We start from the raw sequence: 24,653 nt of genomic DNA, 5'->3' as shown, positions 1-24,653 counted from the left end.
AATTCTTATTTCGGCTAAATGGCTTTCTCTTAGTTTTTATCAGACGATTTTGAGAAATAAGGGGTGGGAAAGGAGGCCTAGTTGCCCTCCATTATTTCAGTTACTTAAAAAGGCAACAAGAACTTTTAATTTTTAACGAACGTTTTTATAAGTAAAAAATATACGTAACTTCAGAATTAACTTACGTAGCAAACTATTATTCTCTTATATTTTTATTATGTATATGAGGGAGTTTGTCCCTCGTTAATACCTCGCTCTTTACACTAAATTTTAAGTTTTTTCCCAATTCTATAAGGATAACCCCTGAATCAGAAAGGCCGTAGAATAAATAGTTGAAGTTACTAAAACTACTTTAGCATAAAGAACGAGGTATTTATATCCTCCTAAATACCTCATTCTTTATGCTAAAGCATTTTTAGAACCCCTCATATGCGTAATAATCCCTGTTCGTTTCAAGTTTTAATGCTACTTCTTAGTTTAAATTGAAAAAAAAAAACTTTTTCATGTTTATTTTTTCATTGCTTATTTTATAGTAATGCTAGAAAATCCCGCGCCCTTTCCATTGAATTTCTCTTCCCCCATGACATATTCCTCCAAGAAAAGATCCTCCGACATAGCCCCCTCCACTCAACCCCACTCCCAAACCAAAAAAATCCCCCTGAAAACGTCTGTACACTTCTCAATAACCATTGCTGTATATAAAAACTGGTCAAACTTGGTAACTTGCAGCCCCTTCCCCAGGGACTGTGGGGAAGTAAGTCATCCCCAAAGACATAGTTATAATGGTATTCGACTATGCGGAATAAAATGGAAATCTCAAAATTTTGATCCGTTGACTTTGGGAAAAAAATGAGCGTGGGAGGGGGCCTAGGTGCCCTCCAATTTTTTGGTCACTTAAAAAGGGCACTAGAACTTTTCATTTCCGTTAGAATGATCCCTCTTGTGACATTCTAGGACCACTTGGTTGATACACTAACCCCTGGAAAAAAAAAAAAAAACACGCACCCGTGATCTATCTTCTGGCAAAAAATACGAAATTCCACATTTTTGAAGGTAGGGGCTTGCAATTTTCACTGTAGGGTTCTCTGATACGCTGAATGCAATGGTGTGATTTTTGTTAAGATTCTATGACATTTAGGGGGTGTTTTCCCCTATTTTCCAAAATAAGGCAAATGTTCTCAGGCTCGTAACTTTTGAAAACAAAGACTAAATTTGATAAAACTTACATATTTAAAATCAGCATGGAATCCTATTCTTTTGATGTATCTTTTAATATCAAAATTCCGTTTTTTAGAGTTTCGTTCACTATTGAGCCGGGTCGTTCCTTAATACAGTTCGTTACCACGAACTGTTTGAAAATGAAATCTACCCTAGAGTATAGCAACTACCCACCTTAATTTGTCGAGTTGAGCAATTTTAAACTTTCAAGTGATAAGTTATATGAATGAATGGGTCTTTATTACCCATCTATAAAAAAAAAAAAAAAAAACACAAAAAAACAACGATGGAGCACAATAAAAGAAACTTCTCCTGGAACTTCTATGAAAATCACATTTGATAAAATCGTCACGTTGTCCTATTTTATGAGTTTGTTTAGCTAAAGTGACTGAAAAATATTCGAAGCATTTAATATTTCTTATAGCCAATTTTAGGAAAGAAATTAGTTTTATTCTCTTAAGATAATTAAAGTAAAACCCCAATGTCAGATTATTTGTCGATTTGTTATCAATAGTTGATCTATTGGTATCTTTCCAATTGTTAGTTTTCTTTTTATTGCTGCATTACTTAAGACTTCCAATATTTATATTTCGTCACTATAATTGTTCACTAGTGTTAAATTTTGAGCAATGATGAACTTTTAAGCGATAATCTATATGATCGACCAATAAGAGTGAAATTTTAATAAATTTAAAAAGATATTAGCTCATGTAATGAATATGGAAACACATAGAAAGACACAGCATTAGTAGAAAATACTTGAGAGCAAATTAGTTTTTACATGGCCGTATCCAGAAGGATGGGTTTTCTAGGTTTAAACGCCCGCCCCCTCCCAACCTCCCCTGAAATCTCTACACTCTACGAAGAATTGTACAAAAATAACAAAAATACATATGAACAAATTTTTCTAAACAGAAACAATGATAATCACTGATTCTTCTTTTTAAACCTGATTTTAAAGATTTTTTTTTTTGCAAAACCTCCGAGAAGAAATCCTGGAAACAGCCTTGAGACTAAATTTTATCTAGTCTCGTTTACGCTAACGATAAAAACGTTAACGCTAACAATGCAAACGCTAATGATTTTCTGCCTCAAGAACACGCTCGGTTTTAATTTAATCTCTTATATTTTAATTCTTTAGGGTAGCTGAAAAAAGCGCTTGGTACTATTTCACGCATTTGAGAAAAAATAGGACGTTTACGAAGTTTTCTTTAGCGTTTTCGTTTCACTGTTTGTAGTTAGAACTTTCAGTTCAAAAGTAGCATCAGCCAAGAATTGGACTCAGGGAACCCGCGCGGCAGGGGATCAACATAGATAGATAGATAGATATGACTGTGCGAAAGCACAGGATGGCTGGCCCCCAACCCCCCATTGCACTTCCTGGCTGAAGGGCCAAGAAACGGAGATCAGCACCGCCGGTACGGACTGTAAAGTCTAATGCCGTATCCTTTACCTGTACCGCAAACCTGACGTTAAACTAAACATGACATATCATTCACTAATATTAGCTTTTTTATCAACAGATAATGTGGCTCGAGCATAAGTTCGACTACCTCAGCTCTATATCTTTTGATTTTGTCTAAGCATATAATTTTAATATTATTAGAAAATAAAAAAGGACAAATAAAAAAAAACTCACCTAGGTAACTGATGGGAGGGAGGGAGGGGAGGGGGATGATCGGCAATTCTAAGACAAAATTCAACTACTTCATGAGTAAGTTAGCTTGCTAAGATGCCTGCCGCTATTCTCCACAATGTTTTTTATTCTCTTCACCCTAACAAAAGACTCATTTTAGTAGCGTCAATCCATGAGCCCTTTGAAGATGGCTAAGCTATTTTTGTGTTGTTTTTTTTCACTGTCTTTTCTTTTTTTCTTTTTTATTATATTTGTTTTCTAATTTTGACTAGATTTAAATACTATGCTGTTTTATTGCAAATACACGAATTGGGATAAAATCAAAGGAGGAAACAAATAGGAGTTTTAGAAAAACAGAAATAGCAAACGAATGAAGGTGAAAAAATATTTACCTGCTGCCTCCTCCTTGCCTCCTATTAGAAACAATTAGCATGAAAGAGAGAAAAAAGGACTTGCCTGCTTTTCGTAAGACCAAGAAAAGACTTCCAGTTATTCAGAGATCCCATGTCGTATGGATTCCGGAAAATCTAAAAGCAAAATATAAATCACAAAACAAAATTATTTAATGTACAATCAGTGAATAAAACTAACTAATGTCTAACTAAACAACAAGCAAAGAATAGATAGTAAAAAAAGATAGGCTATTAGATATACAGATATTCAATAGCAGTCAATGGGGGGGGGTGCACTTCAACAATCCGACATAGTGTTATTAGCCTATTAATGCGTTCAAAATAGTTTTGAAACAGCCTGTACTTGTGCTGTACGCTGTACAGACACCGGGGGTTCAAAAAACACATTTTTAATTACTGAATTACTAAATAAGTAAAATAAATAAATAAAACATAAAAAAACTCATATCATAAATAATGATTAAAATAACAATAATTGTCAGTACATAATTTATACATATAATCGAATGCATGTCTGTGTGTGTTCCCTGTATGTATTACTAAGCTATTCATCCGGTGATCAAGAAACTTTAAGATGTTGTTGAGGACACCATTGCAAAAGTTTTAGACATAAAATCTGGCCCTGTACCCCCCCCCCAAGGCCTTCTTAATATGTTTCACACTGGATGAAATCAGAGCCAACTCAGCTGGAGTAATTGACGGTCTCTTCCGGTCATATTGTTCAAATTTTCTGAATATTCAATTAACAGGTTGGTTAATTATGAATTTTGTCATACAACGCAAGGAAAATTGTCAAGGAAAATTGTGTGGGATGAATTGTTGGAGGGTCGAGGTAAATTTTTCGGGGGGAGGGAGAAATTCAAACGGTGGAGATTTTCCATGTTAAAATGAATTTGATCTGCATGTCTTTTCGACTTTTTGCATATTTAATTAACAAAAATAAGGTAATTTATACAAATTTAAGGTCAAAAAAAAATTTACCCAGCCTGGGATTACCTCTTTTGCGGAAAAGATTTTTGACAAACACCGATGTTTGTGTTTATCGATTTGGTGTACGATCGTGGTTTTATATTTACGGAATGAATTCCCCTATGAAGGGAAATTGTCCAGGTAGGGGCAAATTTCCCCCAGGGGGAATTTTCAGGAGGAAAGTCGTCCACAGGGGGGGAATTTTAGAATATTTTACAATTCAAAAATACGATCGTTATTATTAAGCGAGGGCCTTTTCCATGGGGGAGGGGTTACGTGCGGAGAAACTTTCCTATGAGTCATTTTGTGCAGACGTGGAGTTTTCTGCAAGGAGGTCAGTTTTCGAGTGAAACTTGATAAAACATTGTCGAGCATAATTTAACCAATGATTCAGTTCTATTTTGAGATTTTATATTCCGTTTTCGCTTAATCACATACGCGGAATAAAACAGTGTAATCAAAATGAGAATTTTATGTGATGTTTTACTGCGTTTAAGAACAACTGATTACAGTATGGACGTGGAACGTCCCATAATGGGATGTAATTTGAAAGTTGAAAACATTGTTAACAATGTGCTAATATGACAAAATTCCAATTGAAGGGCTTTTGCAGTCAAAAAGCTAATCAAACTTAATAAATAAAAGCTTTTGAACTAGAAAGTACTCTGGAAAAATCTATGAGAGAACACATTCTTACACGTTCCAAGTGTATTAATTACAATATTCTTTACACAGAATTATGTCCACTTTCTATTCGGCTAAGAATTGTTATTCGGCTCATTTTTAATTCGACCGCCAACAAAAATCACAAAATAGTAAGTATTATAAATGCGGAACAGAAAGGTTCTAAAGGGTGGGGTGTAATTTCTAAGAATTTTTCGACACGAAACAGATATCAGTGGAAAAAATCATTCATCGTTGATTACGATATCAACGTGGAAAGCACCCTTAAGCTCTACAATTAACTATATGTTGCATAAGCTTATATTACGTTATGAAAAATTCTAAATTTTCATTCAACAAAATTTTAAGTAAATTAAATTTTAAATTTCAACAAAATGAAATTTATGGAAAAGCAATTAACGAACTTTCAAAACAAACAAAACTGGGAAAATTTTCCTAGAAAACCTTTCATGCTTGATCATAGCTTGAATATCCATTGTTTTTCTAGTTCTTCTTAAAACAAGAGCCACTTTTGACAAAGTCGAAATAGCCAAGAACTCATATGGCACTTGTGACGAGGTCAGAACCTAAAATTAAACTCGGTACTAGAGTTTTCGATTTTGCTGTTCTTTTTTTATTGGCAATTATTACAAAGGTAAACTTGCAAATACAGTGTTCCTGTAGTCTCTTCTTATTTGGTATTGTTGTCCCACCAAGTTTCATCCCGATCTCTCAACTCTAAGCGTTTTCCAAGATTTCTGATTTGCCCCTTGAACTCCCCCCAATGTCACCGGATCCGGTCGGGATTTAAATTAGAGCACTGAGACACGAAGTCCTTCTAAATATTAAACTTCATCTAGATCCGATAACCCGTCCTTCCACTCCCCTGCCCCAGATGGTCGAATCAAAGAAGCGAATATTTCTAAATTAATCTGGTCCAGTCCCTGCCGAATTTGCCCCAACGATACGCCTGCCGACTTTCAGCGATGGCTATACTGATAACATATCTAGTTACGGATCTTCTTCATGTAAAAATTGGGGTGGTCCGGGATTCAAATCTGAGACTTCTCACACCCTAAGCGAGAATCATACCCCGAGACCAGCAAACCACACTTCAGAAGAACAATTATTTGTTTTATCGACATATAACATTATTTTCAACAATCTCGTTCGCTCGCTTCCCTCCCCCCACATGGTCCAATCGGGGATGAGACTATTTCTAATCTGGTCTGGTCCCTGATACTCCTGCCAACTTTCATCGTTATAGCTTATCTAGAAGTGCCCGAACTAGCAAAATTAGGACCGACAGACAAAAAACACCGACAGACAGACAGACAGGCAGATATTGCCGTCGCTATATGTAACTTGGTAAATGCCAAGTGCCATAAAAAGCACTTAAAATCCGAAAGGGGATTCTTTTGTTTTCCAACATGTTATTCTTTTAACACTTTAGAACCCAACTACTTTCCTCTCTTTTTTTCTCTCGCCGATTTCTTTTCATGTCCCTTTTTATTCCAAGTTTTTAATTTCTGAATAGTTAGCTTATGATAATTGTTATGATTTTAGACCATGATGATGATGGTTTAATGGATTTTTGCGCTAGCCTAGTGCTTGATTTTTTTTCACCAAGCTCTAAAACTTTTTGGGACAAAAATGGAACATAAAAAGTATTCCTTTAGAACACTGGGGCCTTGATTCCAACTCAAACTCAAAGTTTCTAGTTCTGACTGCTTGCTTATAATCTTTTCAGCAGTCCAGCCACATGTTTCATAAATTCTTATTTTTGTAAAAATTTGTCCTTTGAGAGAAAGCAGAAAAAAGTAAACACGCCACCGAAATGGGAAAAATTCCCTAGGTACCAAGAAAACACAAACTGAAAAAGCGTAAGTACAGTTTTTCACAAGAAAAGAGCAAAAATGAAAAATTAGCTAGGATTTGATTGGAAATAAAATAAATAAAGTATCCCTTTTTCCAAAAGCGCTCTTTCTAGACCCAAAAATGTTCCAGTATAATCCAAGGAAAAGAGTTGTATTCAAAGAACTTTAAAAGTGCCTGATAAATTGTCTTACCTCAACTTATTAAATAAAAAATACAAAATTTATCCGAAAGTAAAAAGCATAATTAAAACTTTAAAAAAACATAAATAATATAATATGTGAGGATAGCTGCCCCCTCCTCAATCCCTTGCTATTCATTCTGAAGCTTTTCAGTAGTTTTCTAGTTCATGTGAAGTTTTAACAGGTTCTTATTCCAATTAATTGGGTATCATCTTTCAGAACTGTTTGATATAAGTGTTGATTATTTTTACTTATAGCTTTCTCCCTCTATTTTATTTCTTTTTTACTGTTAATTTTATTTTCCCCACAATTTTGACATTATTCTAGATTAAATTTATCTTATCCCTTCTTTACTGTTAATTTTATTCTCACCAAATTTTGACAATTTCTTGCTAATATTACCTTTCCAGATTCTTTCATTTTATTCCTCACATCTGACTTTTCCAATACTTCAATACTTGTTTCATTTCTAGTTATTAATCTCGTGTGCCACAGAGTCAGAGCGCCAAGAGCTAAGAAAACTGCCACTGTTATCAACGCTTCAAATATGATTGCTGACCGCCGCCAATTTCGTGGTCGTGGTGCTTGATTCTCAACAGCATGCGACTCTACTAACTATAAATATAGTTTATTAACGTGATAAAAATATAGTTTATTATAGTTTATTAAAGATGAAAAAGCAAGAACGGCAATGAAAGCTTCAAATTACTGACGAAGAAAAACAATTTTTAGGTCAAACCCTTCATTTTTACGGCCTCTTGTTTGGGCCAACATTTTGAAATAGTATGGGCCAGTATTAGGAAAATACTGAACTGTTGTTTTACGGTACTTTTGAAGTCGTAAGCGTCTCAAATCTTTGTGACATCAAATCTGTCAATATCAAACCTTGAAGTGAATAAGTTGACTGGCCACACTGACTAAATCCAAGGAAAAAGAAAGGCATTTTGGAAATATAACGAATATATATATATATATATATATATATATATATATATATATATATATATATATATATATATATATATATATATATATCTATCTATATATATAAAAATAAGTTGTCTGTCTGTGGATGGATGGATGGATGTGTCAGGTGACGTCACCTGAAAAAACTGGATTAGGTGACGTCAAAACTGAAAAAACTAAAAAAAGGCAAAAACTACAAAAAAAACTAAAAACTAATAAAAAAAATAAAAAAGCTAAAAAACTAAAAAAACTATAAAGGTAAAAACCAATAAAAAACTAAAAAAAAAACTGAAAAAACTAAAAAAAGGCAAAAACTACAAAAAAAAACTAAAAACTAATAAAAAAAGTAAAAAAGCTAAAAAACTAAAAAAACTAAAAAAACTAAAAAAAGGTAAAAAACTAAAAAAAATAAAAAATAAAAAAAAACTAAAAAAAAGGAAAAAACTGAAAAATAAGCTAAAATAAAGGTAAAAACCAATAAAAAACTAAAAAAAAAGGAAAAAACTAATAAATGACGACACTCAAAGAGAAAGCGACCAGGACAAAAGGAATGTTCGATTAGCAATCAACAAAGCACCGGGACACAGGGAGTATAAATGACGACCAGGACATAAGTAAAAAAAAAAAACTATCTATATATATAAAAATAAGTTGTCTGTGGATCTGTGGATCGTGGATCAGGTGACGTCACCTGAAAAAACTGGATCAGGTGACGTCAAAACTGAAAAAACTAAAAAAAGGCAAAAACTACAAAAAAAACTAAAAACTAATAAAAAAGCTAAAAAACTAAAAAAACTAAAAAAAAGGCAAAAACTACAAAAAAACTAAAAACTAATAAAAAAAATAAAAAAGCTAAAAAACTAAAAAAACTAAAAAAAGGTAAAAAACTAAAAAAACTAAAAACTAAAAAAAAACTAAAAAAGGTAAAAACTAAAAGAACTAAAAAAGAAAAAAATAAATGACGACACTCAAAGAGAAAGCGACCAGGACAAAAGGAATGTTCGATTAGCAATCAACAAAGCACCGGGACACAGGGAGTATAAATGACGACCAGGACACAAGTAAAAAAAAAAATTAACAAAACTAAAAAGAAGGTAAAAACTACAAAAAAACTAAAAAGAAAAAAAAACTAAAAACTAATAAAAAAACTAAAAAATCTAAAAATCTAAATAAACTAAAAAAGAAAAAAAAAGGAAAAAAATAAAGGAGAAAAACAAAACTAAAAAACGAATGTATATACAGACCGGTACACCGGGATACAAATGACGACCGGGACACAGGGAATATAAATAACGACCGGGACACAGGGACACAACTACAACGAGGACACCGGGGGAAACAGGGGGATATAAATGACGACCAGGACAAAAGGAATGTTCGATTAGCAATCAACAAAGCACCGGGACACAGGGAGTATAAATGACGACCAGGACACAAGTAAAAAAAAAAATTAACAAAACTAAAAAGAAGGTAAAAACTACAAAAAAACTAAAAAGAAAAAAAAACTAAAAACTAATAAAAAAACTAAAAAATCTAAAAATCTAAATAAACTAAAAAAGAAAAAAAAAGGAAAAAAATAAAGGAGAAAAACAAAACTAAAAAACGAATGTATATACAGACCGGTACACCGGGATACAAATGACGACCGGGACACAGGGAATATAAATAACGACCGGGACACAGGGACACAACTACAACGAGGACACCGGGGGAAACAGGGGGATATAAATGACGACCGGGACAAAAAAACTAAAAAGAAATAAAAACTAAAAACTAATAAAAAAAACTAAAAAATCTAAAAATCTAAATAAGCTAAAAAAGAAAAAAAAAGGAAAAAAATAAAGGAGAAAAACAAAACTAAAAAACGAATGTATATACAGACCGGGACACCGGGATACAAATGATGACCGGGACCCGGGACACAGGGAATATAAATGACGACCGGGACACAGGGACACAACTACAACGGGGACACCGGGGGAAACAGGGGGATAACCTGACAATCTATTTATATGCAAAGACAATGGGACAGCAAAGAATGTTGTATATTCGCAAGTTTTACGTAGTTAAAACCATATATATATATATATCTATATTCACAGGTGGGACATAGGGACACAACTACAATGGCGCGTAACTATTATGGCGCGTAACGACTTACGCGCGCGGGGGGGCTTGGGGGGGGCGCGAAGCGCCCCCACCAACTAGGTGTTGGGGTGGCGCGAAGCGCCACCCCAACAGCTAGTATATATATATATATATATATACATATATATATATATATATATATATATATATATATATATATATATATATATATATATATATATATATATATATATGTATATATATATATATATATAAATATATAAAAATAAGTTGTCTGTGTGTGTGTGGGTCTGTCTGTCGGGTGACGTCATGTTTGTGTGTCGACTGACGTCATGTTTTCAACTGACGAAATTACAGACCGGGACATCGGGACACAAATGACGACCGGGACACCGGCACATAGGGAATATAAATGACGACACACAAAGAGAAAGCGACCGGGACAAAAGGAATGTTCGATTAGCAATCACCATCAACAAAGCACCGGGACACAAATGACGACCGGGACACAGGGAGTATAAATGACGACCAGGACATAAGTAAAAAAAACTAAAAAAAAACTAAAAAAAAAGGTAAAAACTACAAAAAACTAAAAAGAAAAAAAAACTAAAAATCAATAAAAAAACTAAAAAAGCTAAAAAACTAAAAAAAACTAAAAAAGAAAAAAAAAATAAAAAAGGAAAAAAAATGAAAAATAAAGGAGAAAAATAAAACTAAAAAAACGAATGTATATACAGAACGGGACACCGGGATACAAATGACGACCGGGACACAGGGAATATAAATGACGACCGGGACACAGGGACACAACTACAACGGGGACGCCGGGGGCACAAGGGGATATAAATGACGACCGGGACACCGGGACAAAAGGAATATAAATGACGCCCGGGACACTCAAAGAGAAATCACAGACTGGGACACCGGGACACAAATGACGACCGGGACACAGGGAAAATTAATGACGACCGGGACACAGGGACACAACTACAAAGGAGACGCTGGGGGGCACAGGGGGATATATAAATGACTACGGCGACACAGGGAATGGTCGATTAGCAATCACCATCAACAAAGCTCAAGGGCAATCATTAGAATCATGAGGTATAGATCTGAATACGGATTGTTTTCCCATGGACCATTATATGTTGCATGTTCAAGAGTCGGTAAACCTGACAATCTATTTATATGCACTGACAATGGGGCAGCAAAGAATGTTGTATATTCGCAAGTTTTACGTAGTTAAAAACATATACATATATATATATATATATATATATATATATATATATATATATATATATATATATATATATATATATATATATATATATATATATATATATCACAGGTGGGACATAGGGACACAACTACAATGGCGCGTAACTAATATGGCGCGTAACGACTTATGCACGCGGGGGGGCTAGGGGGCTCGAAGCGCCCCCACCACTAGGTGGGTAAAACCTTTATTTTTACGGCTTCTTGTTTGGGCCAATATTTTGAAATAGTATGGGCTAATGTTAGGAAAATACTGATTGATAGTCTTACGGTACTTTTGAAGTTGTAAGCGTCTTAAATCATTGTGACATCAAATCTGTCACTATCAAACCTTGAAGTGAATAAGTTGACGGGCCACACTGACTAAATCCAAGGAAAAAGAAAGGTATTTTGGAAATATACCGAATATATATATATATATATATATATATATATATATATATATATATATATATATATATATATATGAATGAATGAAACTTTATTAGCCAAAGAAACTCACAATGGTGCCGAATGGAGCATAAAAGGGGACATAAAAGAAGGAAACAATAAAACAACTTCAATAGGAAAAGCTTTTATAAAAAGGAACTAAATAAACTACTTGAAGTATTGAAATTTTGTTCAAAGCGTAACCTACGCTCCACGACAACAGCAAACGGATCGACAACTCCATATACAGAAACCCCACGCCAAGTTTTGGCCCACAGAGGTATACCCAGTAGGAACTTAGCGTAACAAAAAAATATTGGCCGACAAGCTGCATTATCTGACGTACTAAAGTCATTCCAAACAGGTGACAAAGCTAACAAATGGGGCACAGAAATGCGTCATAAATTTTAGAAAGCATTCTTCTTTTATAACGTGCTCTGAAAGGAACAAACAGGCCGTATGCCTTGCGAAGCTTTGCACCTAGAAATTCTAATGAAAGTGCTCGAGTATGCTTTAAGTCACGTCTAATGGGTTAATCCAAGGTAATTTATGCTTGGCGACAGCTTAACAGGATGACCATCAAGACAAACAATTTCGGGGATGGCCGATTGCGTGACATACCAATTGACACAACTTCATTCTTTCCAGTATTAAACTCAAAGCCCTATTTTCCGTCGTATGGATTACGGAAAATCTAAAAGCAAAATGTAAATCACAAAACAAAACTAATTAATGTCTTTTGACATTCTTTTGACATCTTTTGACAAGTTGTTGAGCACACCAATGCAAAGGTTTAAGACATAAAATCTGGCCCTGTAACCCCCCCCCCCCCCCCAAGGCCTTCTTAATACGTTTCGCACTGGCTGAAATCAGAGCCAACTCAGCAGGAGTAATTGACGGTCTCTTCCCGTCATATTGTTCAAATTTTCTGAATATTCAATTAACAGGTTGGTTAATTATGAACTTTGTCATGTAACGCACTTCCACTGTGTCGTCAACTTGGTATTCAACCTAATAGCCTACTTGTCAGATTTAAAAAACGCCATCATTTTCTTTTTACAAAGGGGGGATTTCTCCCAAGGAAAATTGTGTGGGACGAATTGTTGGAGGGTCGAGGCAAATTTTTCGGGGGGGGGGGAGGGAGAAATTCAAATGGTGGAAATTTTCCATGTTAAAATGAATTTGATCTGCATGCCTTTTCGACTGTGTGCATATGTAATTAACAAAAATAAGGTAATTTGTACAAATTTACGGTCAAAAAAAATTTTACTCAGCCTGGGATTACCTCTTTTGCGAATTAAATAAAAAAAAACAAGTTTTTTTAACTGAAAGTAAGGAGCGACATTAAAACTTAAAACGAACAGAAATTACTTCGTATATGAAAGAGGCTGCTTCCTCATCAACGCCCCGCTCTTTACGCTAAAGTTTGACTCTTTCTCTCAATTCTTCTTTTTAAAACAGTAAAAAACTTTAGCGTAAAGAGCCGTGCGTTGATGAGGAAGCAGCCTCTTTCATATACGAAGTAATTTCTGTTCGTTTTAAGTTTTAATGTCGCTCTTTACTTTCAGTTAAAAAAACTTATTTTTTTTATTTAATTTCTGAACGTTTTTGAATCAATGCATGTTTTGATTTTGGCTCTCTGCAGAGGAATAATTAAAACGAAATTTGCATTTTTTTTTTTTTTGGCTAAATGGCTTTCTCATAATTTCGATCGAATGATTTTGAGAAAAAAAGAGGTGGGAGGAAGCCTAGTTGCCCTCCGATTTTTTGGTTAATTAAAAAGGCAACTAGAACTTTTAATTTTTTACGAATAGTTTTATTAGTAAAAGATTTACGTATCTTATAAATTAGCTTACGTAAAGAACTTTTGTATTCTCATATTTTTATTACATATATGAGGGGGTTCGCCCCCTTGTCAGATCTTCGCTCTTTACACTAAAGCTTAAATATTGTCCCAATTCATTAAGAATGACCCCAGAATCACAAAAGCCGTAGAATAAATAGTTGAAATTACTAAAAATGCTTTAGCGTAAAGAGCGAGGTATTAGGAGGAGGTGAGCGCCTCATATGGGTAATAATTTCTGTTTGTTTTAAGTTTTAATGCTGTTCCTTACTTCCAGCTGTAAGAACTTTTTCATATTTATTTTTTCATTGTTTTTTTAAATAATGCTAGTAAATCCTGCGCTCCCTTCATGGAGATTTTCTTCCCCCATGACAAATTATCGATGGAAAGTTCCCCCAGCATATCCCCCTCTTCTCAACCCCTCCCCCCAGTCAAAAAAATCCTCCTGAAAACACCTGTACACTTCCCAATAACCATTACTACATGTAAACACAGGTCAAAGTTTGTAACTTGTTGCCCCTCCCACGGGGACTGTGGGGGAGTAAGTCGTCCCCAAAGACATAGTTATAAAGTTTTTCGACTACGCTGAATAAAATGGCTATCTCAGAATTTTGATCCGCTGACTTCGGTAAAATAATTAGCGTGGGAGGGGGCCTAGGTGCCCTCCAATTTTTTTGGTCACTTAAAAAGGGCACTAGAACTTTTCATTCCCGTTAGAATGAGCCCTCTTGCAACATTCTAGGACAACTGGGTCGATACGATCACCCCTGGAAAAAAAAAAAAACAAACAAAAAAACGAATAAACACGCATCCGTGATCTGTCTTCTGTCAAAAAATACAAAATTCCACATTTTTGTAGATAAGAGCTTGAAACTTCTACAGTAGGGTTTTCTGATACGCTGAATCTAATTGTGTGATTTTCGTTAAGATTCTATGACTTCTAGGGGGCGTTTCTCCCTATTTTCTAAAATAACGGAAATTTTTTCAGGCTCGTAACTTTTGATGGGTAAGACTAAACTTGATGAAACTTATATATTTAAAATCAGTATTAAAATGCGATTCTTTTGATGTAGGTATTGGTATTAAAATTCCATTTTTTAGAGTTTTGGTTACTATTGAGCCGGGTCGCTCCTTACTACAGTTCGTTACCACGAACTGTTTGAAAGATTTTTGACAAACATCGATGTTTGTGTTTATCGATTTGGTGTACGATCGTGATTTCCAATTTACGGAATTAATTCCCCTATGAAGGGAAATTGTCCAGGTAGGGGCAAATTTCCCCCAGGGGGAATTTTCAGGAGGAAAGTCGTCCACAGGGGGAATTTTCGAATATTTTAAAATTCAAAAATACGATCGTTATTATTCAGCGAGGGCGATTTCCATGGGAGAGAGGTTACGTAGGGGAGAATTTTCCTATGAGTCATTTTGTGCAGACGTAGAGTTTTCTGCAAGGAGGTCAGTTTTCGTGTGAAACTTGATAAAACATTCTCGAGTATAATTTAACCAATGATTCAGTTCTATGTTGAGATTTACTCCATTTTCGCTTAATCATTAGTCCATAAGCGGAATAAAACAGTGTAAACAAAATGAGAATTTTACATAATGTTTTACTGCGTTTAAGAACAACTGATTAAAGTATGGACGTGGAACGTCCCATTTTGGTACGTAGTTTGAAAGTTGAAACTTTTGTTAACAATGTGCTAATATGACAAAAGTCCAATTGAAGGACTTTTGCAGTCAAAAAGCTAATCAAACTTAATAAATAAAAGCCTTTGAACTAGAAAGTACTCTGAAAAAATCAATGAGAGAATACATTCTTACACGTTCCAAGTGTATTGATTACAATATTCTTTACACAGAATTATGTCCACTTTCTATTCGGCTAAGACTTGTTATTCGGCTCATTTTTAATTGAACCGCCAACAAAAATCACAAATTAGTAGTATTATAAATGCGGAACGGAAATGTTCTAAAGGGGGGGTGTGTAATTTCTAAGAATTTTTCGACGCGAAACAGATATCACTGGAGAAAATCATTCATCGTTAATTACGATATCAACGTGGAAAGCACCCTTAAGCTCTACACTTAACTATATGTTGCATAAGCTTATTACGTTATGAAAAATTCTACATAGTAACAACAAAATAAAATTTATGGAAAAGCAATTAACGAACTTTCAAAACAAACAAAACTGGAAAAGTTTCCTAAAAAACCTTTCACGCTTGATCATAGCTTAAATATCCATTGTTTCTCTAGTTCCTCTTAAAACAAGAGCCAAGAGCTCGTATGGCACTTGAGGTGAGGTCGGAAGAGCCAAGAGAGAGCTCGTATGGCACTTGTGATGAGGTCCTAAGAGCCAAGAGAGAGCTCATATGGCACTTGTGATGAGGTAGGAACCTAAAATTAGACTCGGTACTAGAGTTATCGATTTTGCTGTTCAATATTTATTGGAAACTATTACAAAGATAAACTTGCAAATACAGTGTTTCTGTAGTCTCTTCTTGTTCGGTATTGTAACGTTTGTCCCACCAGGTTTCATCCTGATCTCTCAACTCTAAGCGTTTTCCAAGATTTCCAGTTTCCTTCTCCAACTCCCCCCAAAGTCACCAGATCCGGTCAAAATTTAAATTAGAGCTTTGAGACACGAGGTCCTTGTAAATAGCGATTTTCATTAAGATCCAATAACCCGTTCGTAAGTTAAAAATAATTTGTTTTTTCTAATTTTTCCGAATTAACCGTCCTTCCGCTCCTCCCTCCCCCATATGGTAGAATCAGGGAAGCTACTATTTCTAATTTATCTATTCCGGTCCCTGATACGCCTGCCAACTTTCAGCGATCGTTATACTGATCACGTATCTAGTTTCGGATTTTCTTCATGTAAAAATTGGGGTGGTCCGGGATTCAAATCTGAGATCTCTCGCACCCTAAGCAAGAATCATACCCCTAGACCATCAAGCCACAGCTAAGAAGAACAATCATTTGCTTTATTAGCATATAAAATTATTCTCGACTATCTCGTTCGCTCGCTCCCCCTCCCCCCACCAAGATGGTCGAATCGAGGGTGAGACTATTTCTAATTTGATCTGGTCCCTGATACGCCTGCCAACTTTCATCGTCCTAGCTTATCTAGAAGCGCCCGAACTAGCAAAACCAGAACCGACAGACAGACACGCCGACAGACAGAAAGACGGACATGAATTACCATCGCTATATGTCACTTGGTAAATACCAAGTGCCATAAAAAGCACTCAAAATCCGAAATGGGACCCTTTTGTCTTCCAACATGTTATTCTTCTAACACTTTAGGACGCAACTACTTTCCTCTCTTTTTTTTCTCTCACCAATTTTTTTTCATATCCCTTTTCATTCCATTTTTTTTATTTCTGAATAGTTAGCTTATGATAATTGTTATAATTTTAGACCACGATTTAATAGATTTTCGCGTTAGCCTAGCACTGATTTTTTTTTTTTTTTTTTTTTTTTTTACCAAGCTCTAGAACTTTTTGGGACAAAAATGTCGAAATGAGCAAAAATAGAACATAAGAAGTAATCCTCTAGAACACTGGGGCCTTGACTCAAACTCAAGCTCAAAGTCTCTAGTTCTAACTGTTTGCTTATAACCTTTTCAGCAGTCCAGCCACATGTTTCATCAAGTTCTTATTTTTGTACAAGTTTGTCCTTTGAGAGAAAGCAGAAAAAAGTAAACACGCCACCGAAATGGGAAAATTCCCTAGGTACCAGGAAAACACAAACTGAAAAAGCGTAAGCACTATTTTTCACAAGAAAAGAGCAAGAATGAAAAACTAGCTAGGGTTTAATTGGAAAAAAAATGAATAAAGTATCCTTTTTTCCAAAAGCGCTCTTTCTAGCCCAAAAATGTTCAAGTATAACCCAAGGAAAAGAGTTGTATTCAAAAATCTTTAAAAGTGTCTGATCTCTTACCTTAACTTATTAAATAAAATAAAAATTCATCAGAAAGTAAGGAGCATCATTAAAACTTTAAAAAACATAAATAATATAATATGTGAGGATAGCTGCCCCCTCCTCAATCCCTTGCTCTTCATTCTGAAGCTTTTAAGTAGTTTTTAGTTCATGTGAAGTTTTTATAAGGTTCTTATTCCAATTAATTGGGTATCATCTTTCAGAACTGTTTGATATAAGTGTTGATTATTTTTACTTATAGCTTTCTCCCTCTATTTTATTTCTTTTTTACTGTTAATTTTATTTTCCCCAAAATTTTGACATTATTCTAGATTAAATTTATCTTATCCCTTCTTTACTGTTAATTTTATTCTCACCAAATTTTGAAAATTTCTTGCTAATATTACCTTTCCAGATTCTTTCATTTTATTCCTCACATCTGAGTTTTCCAATGCTTCAATGCTTGTTTCATTTCTAGTTATTAATCTCGTGTGCCACAGAGTCAGAGCACCAAGAGCTAAGAAAACTGCCACTGTTATCAACGCTTCAAATATGATTGCTGACCGCCGCCAATTTCGTGGTCGTGGTGCTTGATTCTCAATAGCATGCGACTCTACTAACTATAAATATGAAAAAGCAAGTATATTGCTTTATTGCCCAAAAAGCAGTTTATTAAAAATGAAAAAGCAATTTTTAGGTCAAATCCATCATTTTTACGGCTTCTTGTTTGGGCCAATATTAGGAAAATACTGAACTGTTGTTTTATGGTACTTTTGAAGTCGTAAGCGTCTCAAATCTTTGTGACATCAAATCTGTCACAATAAACCTTGAAGTGAACAAGTTGACTAGCCACACTGACTAAATCCAAGGAAAATGAAAGGTATTTTGGAGATATACCATATATATAAATATATATATATATATATATATATATATATATATATATATATATATATATATATATATATATATATATATATATATATATATATATATATATATATATATATATATATATATATATACTAGCTTTTGAGGTGGCGCTTCGCGCCACCCCAACACCTAGTTGGTGGGGGCGCTTCGCCCCCCCCCCAAGCCACCCGCGCGCGTAAGTCGTTACGCGCCATATTAGTTACGCGCCATTGTAATTGTGTCCCTATTTCCCACCTGTGAATATAGATATATATATATATATATATATATATATATATATATATATATATATATATATATATATATATATATATATATATATATATATATATATATATATATATATATATATATATATATATATATATATATATATATATATATATATATATATATGTTTTTAACTACGTAAAACTTGCGAATATACAACATTCTTCGCTGTCCCATTGTCTGTGCATATAAATAGATTGTCAGGTTTACCGACTCTTGAACATGCAACATATAATGGTCCATGGGAAAACAATCCGTATTCAGATCTATACCTCATGATTCTAATGATTGCCCTTGAGCTTTGTTGATGGTGATTGCTAATCGACCATTACCTGTGTCGCCGTCATCATTTATATATCCCCCTGTGGCCCCCGGCGTCCCCGTTGTAGTTGTGTCCCTGTCGTAATTTATATTCCCTGTGTCCCAGTCGTCATTTGTGCCCCGGTGTCCCAGTCTGTGATTTCTCTTTGAGTGTCCCGGCCGTCATTTATATTCCTTGTGTCCCGGTGTTCCGGTCGTCATTTGTGTCCCGGTGTCCCGGTCTGTATATACATTCGTTTTTGAATTGGTCTTTTTTTAGTTTTTAGTTTTTTACCTTTTTTTAGTTTTTTTAGTTATACCTCATGATTCTAATGATTGCCCTTGAGCTTTGTTGGTGGTGATTGCTAATCGAACATTCCCTGTGTCCCCGTCGTCATTTATATATCCCCCTTTGCCCCCTGGGGGCAAATATATATATATATATATATATATATATATATATATATATATATATATATATATATATATATATATATATATATATATATATATATATATATATATATATATATATATATATATATATATATATATATATATATATATATATATATATATATATATATATATATATATATATATATATATATATATATATATATATATATATATGTATGTATATATATATATATATATATATATATATATATATATATATATATATATATATATATATATATAGGTCAAAACCGAATATAAAAAACAATATAAAATACAAAAAACATACAAAAAAAGCATAAAAAGACAAAATAAGAAATAAGAATAATATAAAAAAAACAATTTTTAGGTAAAACCCTTCATTTTTAAGGCTTCTTGTTTGGGCCAATATTTTGAAATAGTATGGGCCAATGTTAGGAAATACTGATCGATAGTTTTACGGTACTTTTGAAGTTGTAGGCGTCTCGAATCATTGTGACATCAAATCTGTCACCATCAAACCTTGAAGTGACTGGCCACACTGACCAAATTCAAGGAAATAGATAGGTATTTTGGAAATATACCGAATATATATATATATACATATATATGAGTGAATGAAACTTTATTAACCAAAGAAACACACAATGATGTCAAGTTGAGCATAAAATGGGATATAAAAGAAGGAAACAATAAAACAACTACAATAGGAAAAGCTTTTATAAAAAGGAACTAAATAAACTATTTGAAGTATTGAAACTTTGTTCAAAGCATAACATACGCTCCACGACAACAGCAACCGGATCGACAACTCCATATACAGAAACATAAATAAATACAGATACAAAATAAATACAGATACTCCATATACAGATACAAAATAAAAACACGAATAAACTAGACTTTTCAAAAAAGTAAACCACTCCAAGGGTGGCAAACCTCTTCTGACGACAAATTTACATATAAATTATACAGCTGTACGATCGGGTTGAGAACTCAGTAAATATATGCTCATAATTAGTAACATAGGGTAACATTTAATTTTTTTTCTTTCAGATTTATTTAATTTGAAAAGGACTGAAATGGAATAGCAGCTTTGGATGACTTTCTTTCAGTTTTGGTTCAAAAACATAAATATCAGAGCTGCTGTCCCTTTAGCAAATATAATTAATCCTAAAGGGGATTTTGGTTTTTATGTCATGTTACTAGCATAAATGACTTTTCATTAAAATATTAGTTTTAACAGGCAATATGTCATGCGGTTAGACAAGACGGATGGAATTATAGTATTGCGCCAAAAATCGGCTGATTTTTGGCTCACAGAGGTACGCCCAGTAGGAACTTAGCGTAACAAAAAAATATTGACCGACAAGCTGCTTTATCTGACGTACTAAAGTCATTCCAAACAGGTGACAAAGCTAACAAACGGGGCACAGAAATACGTCATAAATTTTAGAAAGCATTCTTCTTTTACGTGCTTTGCAAGGAACAAACAGGCCGTATGCCTTGCGAAGCTTGGCACCTAGAAATTCTAATGAAAGTGCTCGAGTATGCTTTAAGTCACGTCTAATGGGTAATCCAAGGTAATTTATGCTTGGCGACAGCTTAACAGGATGACCATCAAGACAAACAATTTCGGGGATGGGCCGATTGCGTGACATACCAATTGACACAACTGGGGGGGCACAGGGGGATATATAAATGACGACGGGGACACAGGGAATGTTCGATTAGCAATCACCATCAACAAAGGTCAAGGGCAATCATTAGAATCATGAGGTATAGCTAAAAAAACTAAAAAAAGGTAAAAAACTAAAAACTAAAAAAAGACAAATTCAAAAACGAATGTATATACAGACCGGGACACCGAAAAACAAATGACGATCGGGATACCGGGCCACAAGGAATATAAACGACGCCCGGGACATTCAAAGAGAAATCACAGACTGGGACACCGGGACACAAATGACGACCGGGACACAGGGAATATAAATGACGACCGGGACACAGGGACACAACTACAACGGGGATGCCGGGGGGCACAGGGGGATATATAAATGACAACGGCGACACAGTGAATGGTCGATTAGCAATCACCATCAACAAAGCTCAAGGGCAATCATTAGAATCATGAGGTATAGACCTGAATACGGATTGTTTTCCCATGGACTATTATATGTTGCATGTTCAAGAGTCGGTAAACCTGACAATCTATTTATATGCACAGACAATGGGACAGCAAAGAATGTTGTATATTCGCAAGTTTTACGCAGTTAAAAACATATATATATATATATATATATATATATATATATATATATATATATATATATATATATATATATATATATATATATATATATATATATATATATATATATACATATATATATATATATATATATATATATATATATATATATATATATATATATATATATATATATATATATATATATATATATATATATATATATATATATATATATATATATATATATATATATATCACAGGTGGGACATAGGGACACAACTACAATGGCGCGTAACTAATATGGCGCGTAATCACTTACGCGCGCGGGGGGGGGGCTTGGGGGGGCCCGAAGCGCCCCCACCAACTAGGTGTTGGGGTGGCGCGAAGCGCCACCCCAACAGCTAGTATATATGTAAAAATAAGTTGTCTGTCTGTCGAGTGACGTCATTATATGACGTCTGAATTATTTCATCATATACCAATTCAAAAACGAATGTATTCAAGTCGAAGTAGCTGAGTTGGTAAAGCGTTATGTTCCAGGTTCCAGGTCTGAGAGGTTCCAGGTTCAAACCTTGGCTTTAGCATTAATACAAAAGAAGAAAAAAACTAAAAAAGTTAAAAACTACAAAAAAAAAACTAAAAAGAAAGGTAAAAAACTAAAATCTAAAAAAGAAAAAAAACGAAAAAACTAAAAAAAAGGGAAAAACTACAAAAAAAACTAAAAAGAGAAAAAAACAAAATTTAATAAAAAACACTAAAAAAAACTAAAAACTGAAAAAGAAAAAAACTAAAAAAAGGAAAAAAAAAGAAAAAAAGGAGAAAAAGAAAACTAAAAACCGGGACACAGGGTATATAAATGACGACCGGGACACTCAAAGAGAAATTACAGACTGGGACACAAATAACGACCGGGAGATATAAATGACGACCGGGACACTCAAAGATAAACTACAGACCGGGACATCGAGTGACGTCATTATATGACGTCTGAATTATTTCATCATATATCAATTCAAAAACGGATGCATTCAAGCCGAAGTAGCTGAGCTGGTAAAGCGTTATGTTCCAGGTTCCTGGTCCGAGAGGTTCCAGGCTCGAACCTTGGCTTTAGCATTAATACAAAAGAAGAAAAAAACATAAAAAAGGTAAAAACTACAAAAAACAAAAACAAAAAAGAAAATACTAAAAAAACTAAAAAAGCTAAAAAACTAAAAAATAGGTAAAAAACTAAAAACTAAAAAAGAAAAAACTAAAAAAAAGGTAAAAACTACAAAAAAAAACTAAAAAGAAAAAAAACAAAAACTAACAAAACAACTGAAAAACCTAAAAACTGAAAAAGAAAAAAAAGCTTAAAAAAGGAAAAAAAAAAACTGAAAAATAAGGGAGAAAAAGAAAACTAAAAACCGGGACACAGGGAATATAAACGACGACCGGGACACTCAAAGAGAAATTACAGACTGGGACACTGGGACACAAATAACGACCGAGAGATATAAATGACAACCAGGACACTCAAAGATAAATTACAGACCGGGACACCGGGACACAAATGACGACCGGGACACAGGGAATATAAATGACGACTGGGACGCTCAAAGAGAAATTACAGACTGGGACACAGGGACACAAATGACGACCGGGATACTGGGAATATAAATGACGACCGGGGAACAGGGACACAACTACAAGGGGGATGCCGGGGGCACAAGGGGATATAAAAATGACGACGAGGACACAGAGAATGTTCGATTAGCAATCACCATCAACAAAGCTCAACGGCAATCATTAGAATAATCAAATATAGATCTGAATACGGATTGTTTTTCCCACGGACAATTTTATGTTGCATGTTCAAGAGTCGGTAAACCTGACAATCTATTTATATGCACGGACAATGGGACATCGAAGAATGTTGTATATTCGCAAGTTTTACGTAGTTAAAAAAAAAACACACACACACACACACACATATATATATATATATATATATATATATATATATATATATATATATATATATATATATATATATATATATATATATATATATATATATATATATATATATATATATATATATATATATATATATATATATATATATATATATATATATATATATATCTTTCTCTCTCTCTTTTTTTTTATTTTACCAGTGATTTCTCTGTCTATTACTACATCAGTTTTACATAGATTGCAGTATTGGCACCTAGACAAGATATGATGCAGGATAATGTTGCAGGGGTACACCTGTCTTCTTTTTACCTTTCGTTGAGTGTTAATACTAGGTGGATGGTGATAAGATTGATCAAGCGATATCGTATTACGAGCAGCATCAACATAAGCAAGAAGTTGGCCTTCGTTATAAACAATTTTATATTTGCGTTATCTTTCCATACTAACTCCTCTGGTGATGTTACTTTCGCATATTCACCTCTATAACACTTGAGTTTTCTCAGTACTCCTAAGAAATTTAGCTCCTTAGTGTCATGACTTAGCATGAATACATATCCACTAGTGTTACCATTTGCACTATTTTCAAAATTCAAAAGTTTTCTCTTTTGAGACTTTCGAGACTTGTACGTAAAACTTTAGCCTGGAGAGGGCCATGCGAATAGGAGTGAGACAAAATTTTATAAAATAGGTAATAATACAACAAATAGTAGATGTTAATGAGAAAATTAAAAAATTTCATCACTTGGGGACGGAAGGGGGTTATAGGCTTGAACTTGTCCTTCGTGCGCACATGTATAACCATTAAGGAGTCAATCACTTTTCATTGAGAAATCTACGAAGAAGAGAGCAAGTACTTATTATCAAAGTTCTGAATTGGCTTATGAAATAAGCTAGACCTCTTGTTTATGTTTGCTTCATGTTTATGTTTACATTACCTAATATACTCAATGTCTACTAGCCATGTTTTAAACTAGGGTTTCCAAGCAAGCGTATTTCACTG

At 34.0% G+C, this 24,653-nt stretch overlaps 1 protein-coding gene across 3 annotated transcripts in view; it reads right to left on the bottom strand.

Moving 5' to 3' along the window:
* Positions 1-2,877: 2,877 nt before the first annotated feature.
* The window catches only part of LOC136024812 (palmitoyltransferase ZDHHC16B-like), a 229,143-nt gene continuing 207,367 nt past the window's right edge, over positions 2,878-24,653 (bottom strand). For 2 of the 3 annotated variants that reach the window (XM_065700294.1, XM_065700292.1), the window contains 3 exons: positions 17,910-18,122; positions 7,359-7,571; positions 2,878-3,381 (listed from right to left, as the gene is read on the bottom strand). In XM_065700294.1, coding sequence (XP_065556366.1) covers positions 3,271-3,381; positions 7,359-7,571; positions 17,910-18,122 — 537 coding nt within the window. In that variant the 3' untranslated portion in view covers positions 2,878-3,270. Of the gene's footprint in view, positions 3,382-7,358; positions 7,572-17,037; positions 18,123-24,653 lie in introns of those variants that run through there. The other variant, XM_065700289.1, reaches the window with a different exon arrangement.

The sequence above is a fragment of the Artemia franciscana genome, chromosome 3 (assembly GCF_032884065.1).
Source record: "Artemia franciscana chromosome 3, ASM3288406v1, whole genome shotgun sequence".
Lineage (NCBI taxonomy): Eukaryota > Metazoa > Arthropoda > Branchiopoda > Anostraca > Artemiidae > Artemia > Artemia franciscana.
The sequence above is the reverse complement of the archived record's forward strand: the minus strand, read 5'-3'. Positions and strand labels throughout refer to the sequence as shown.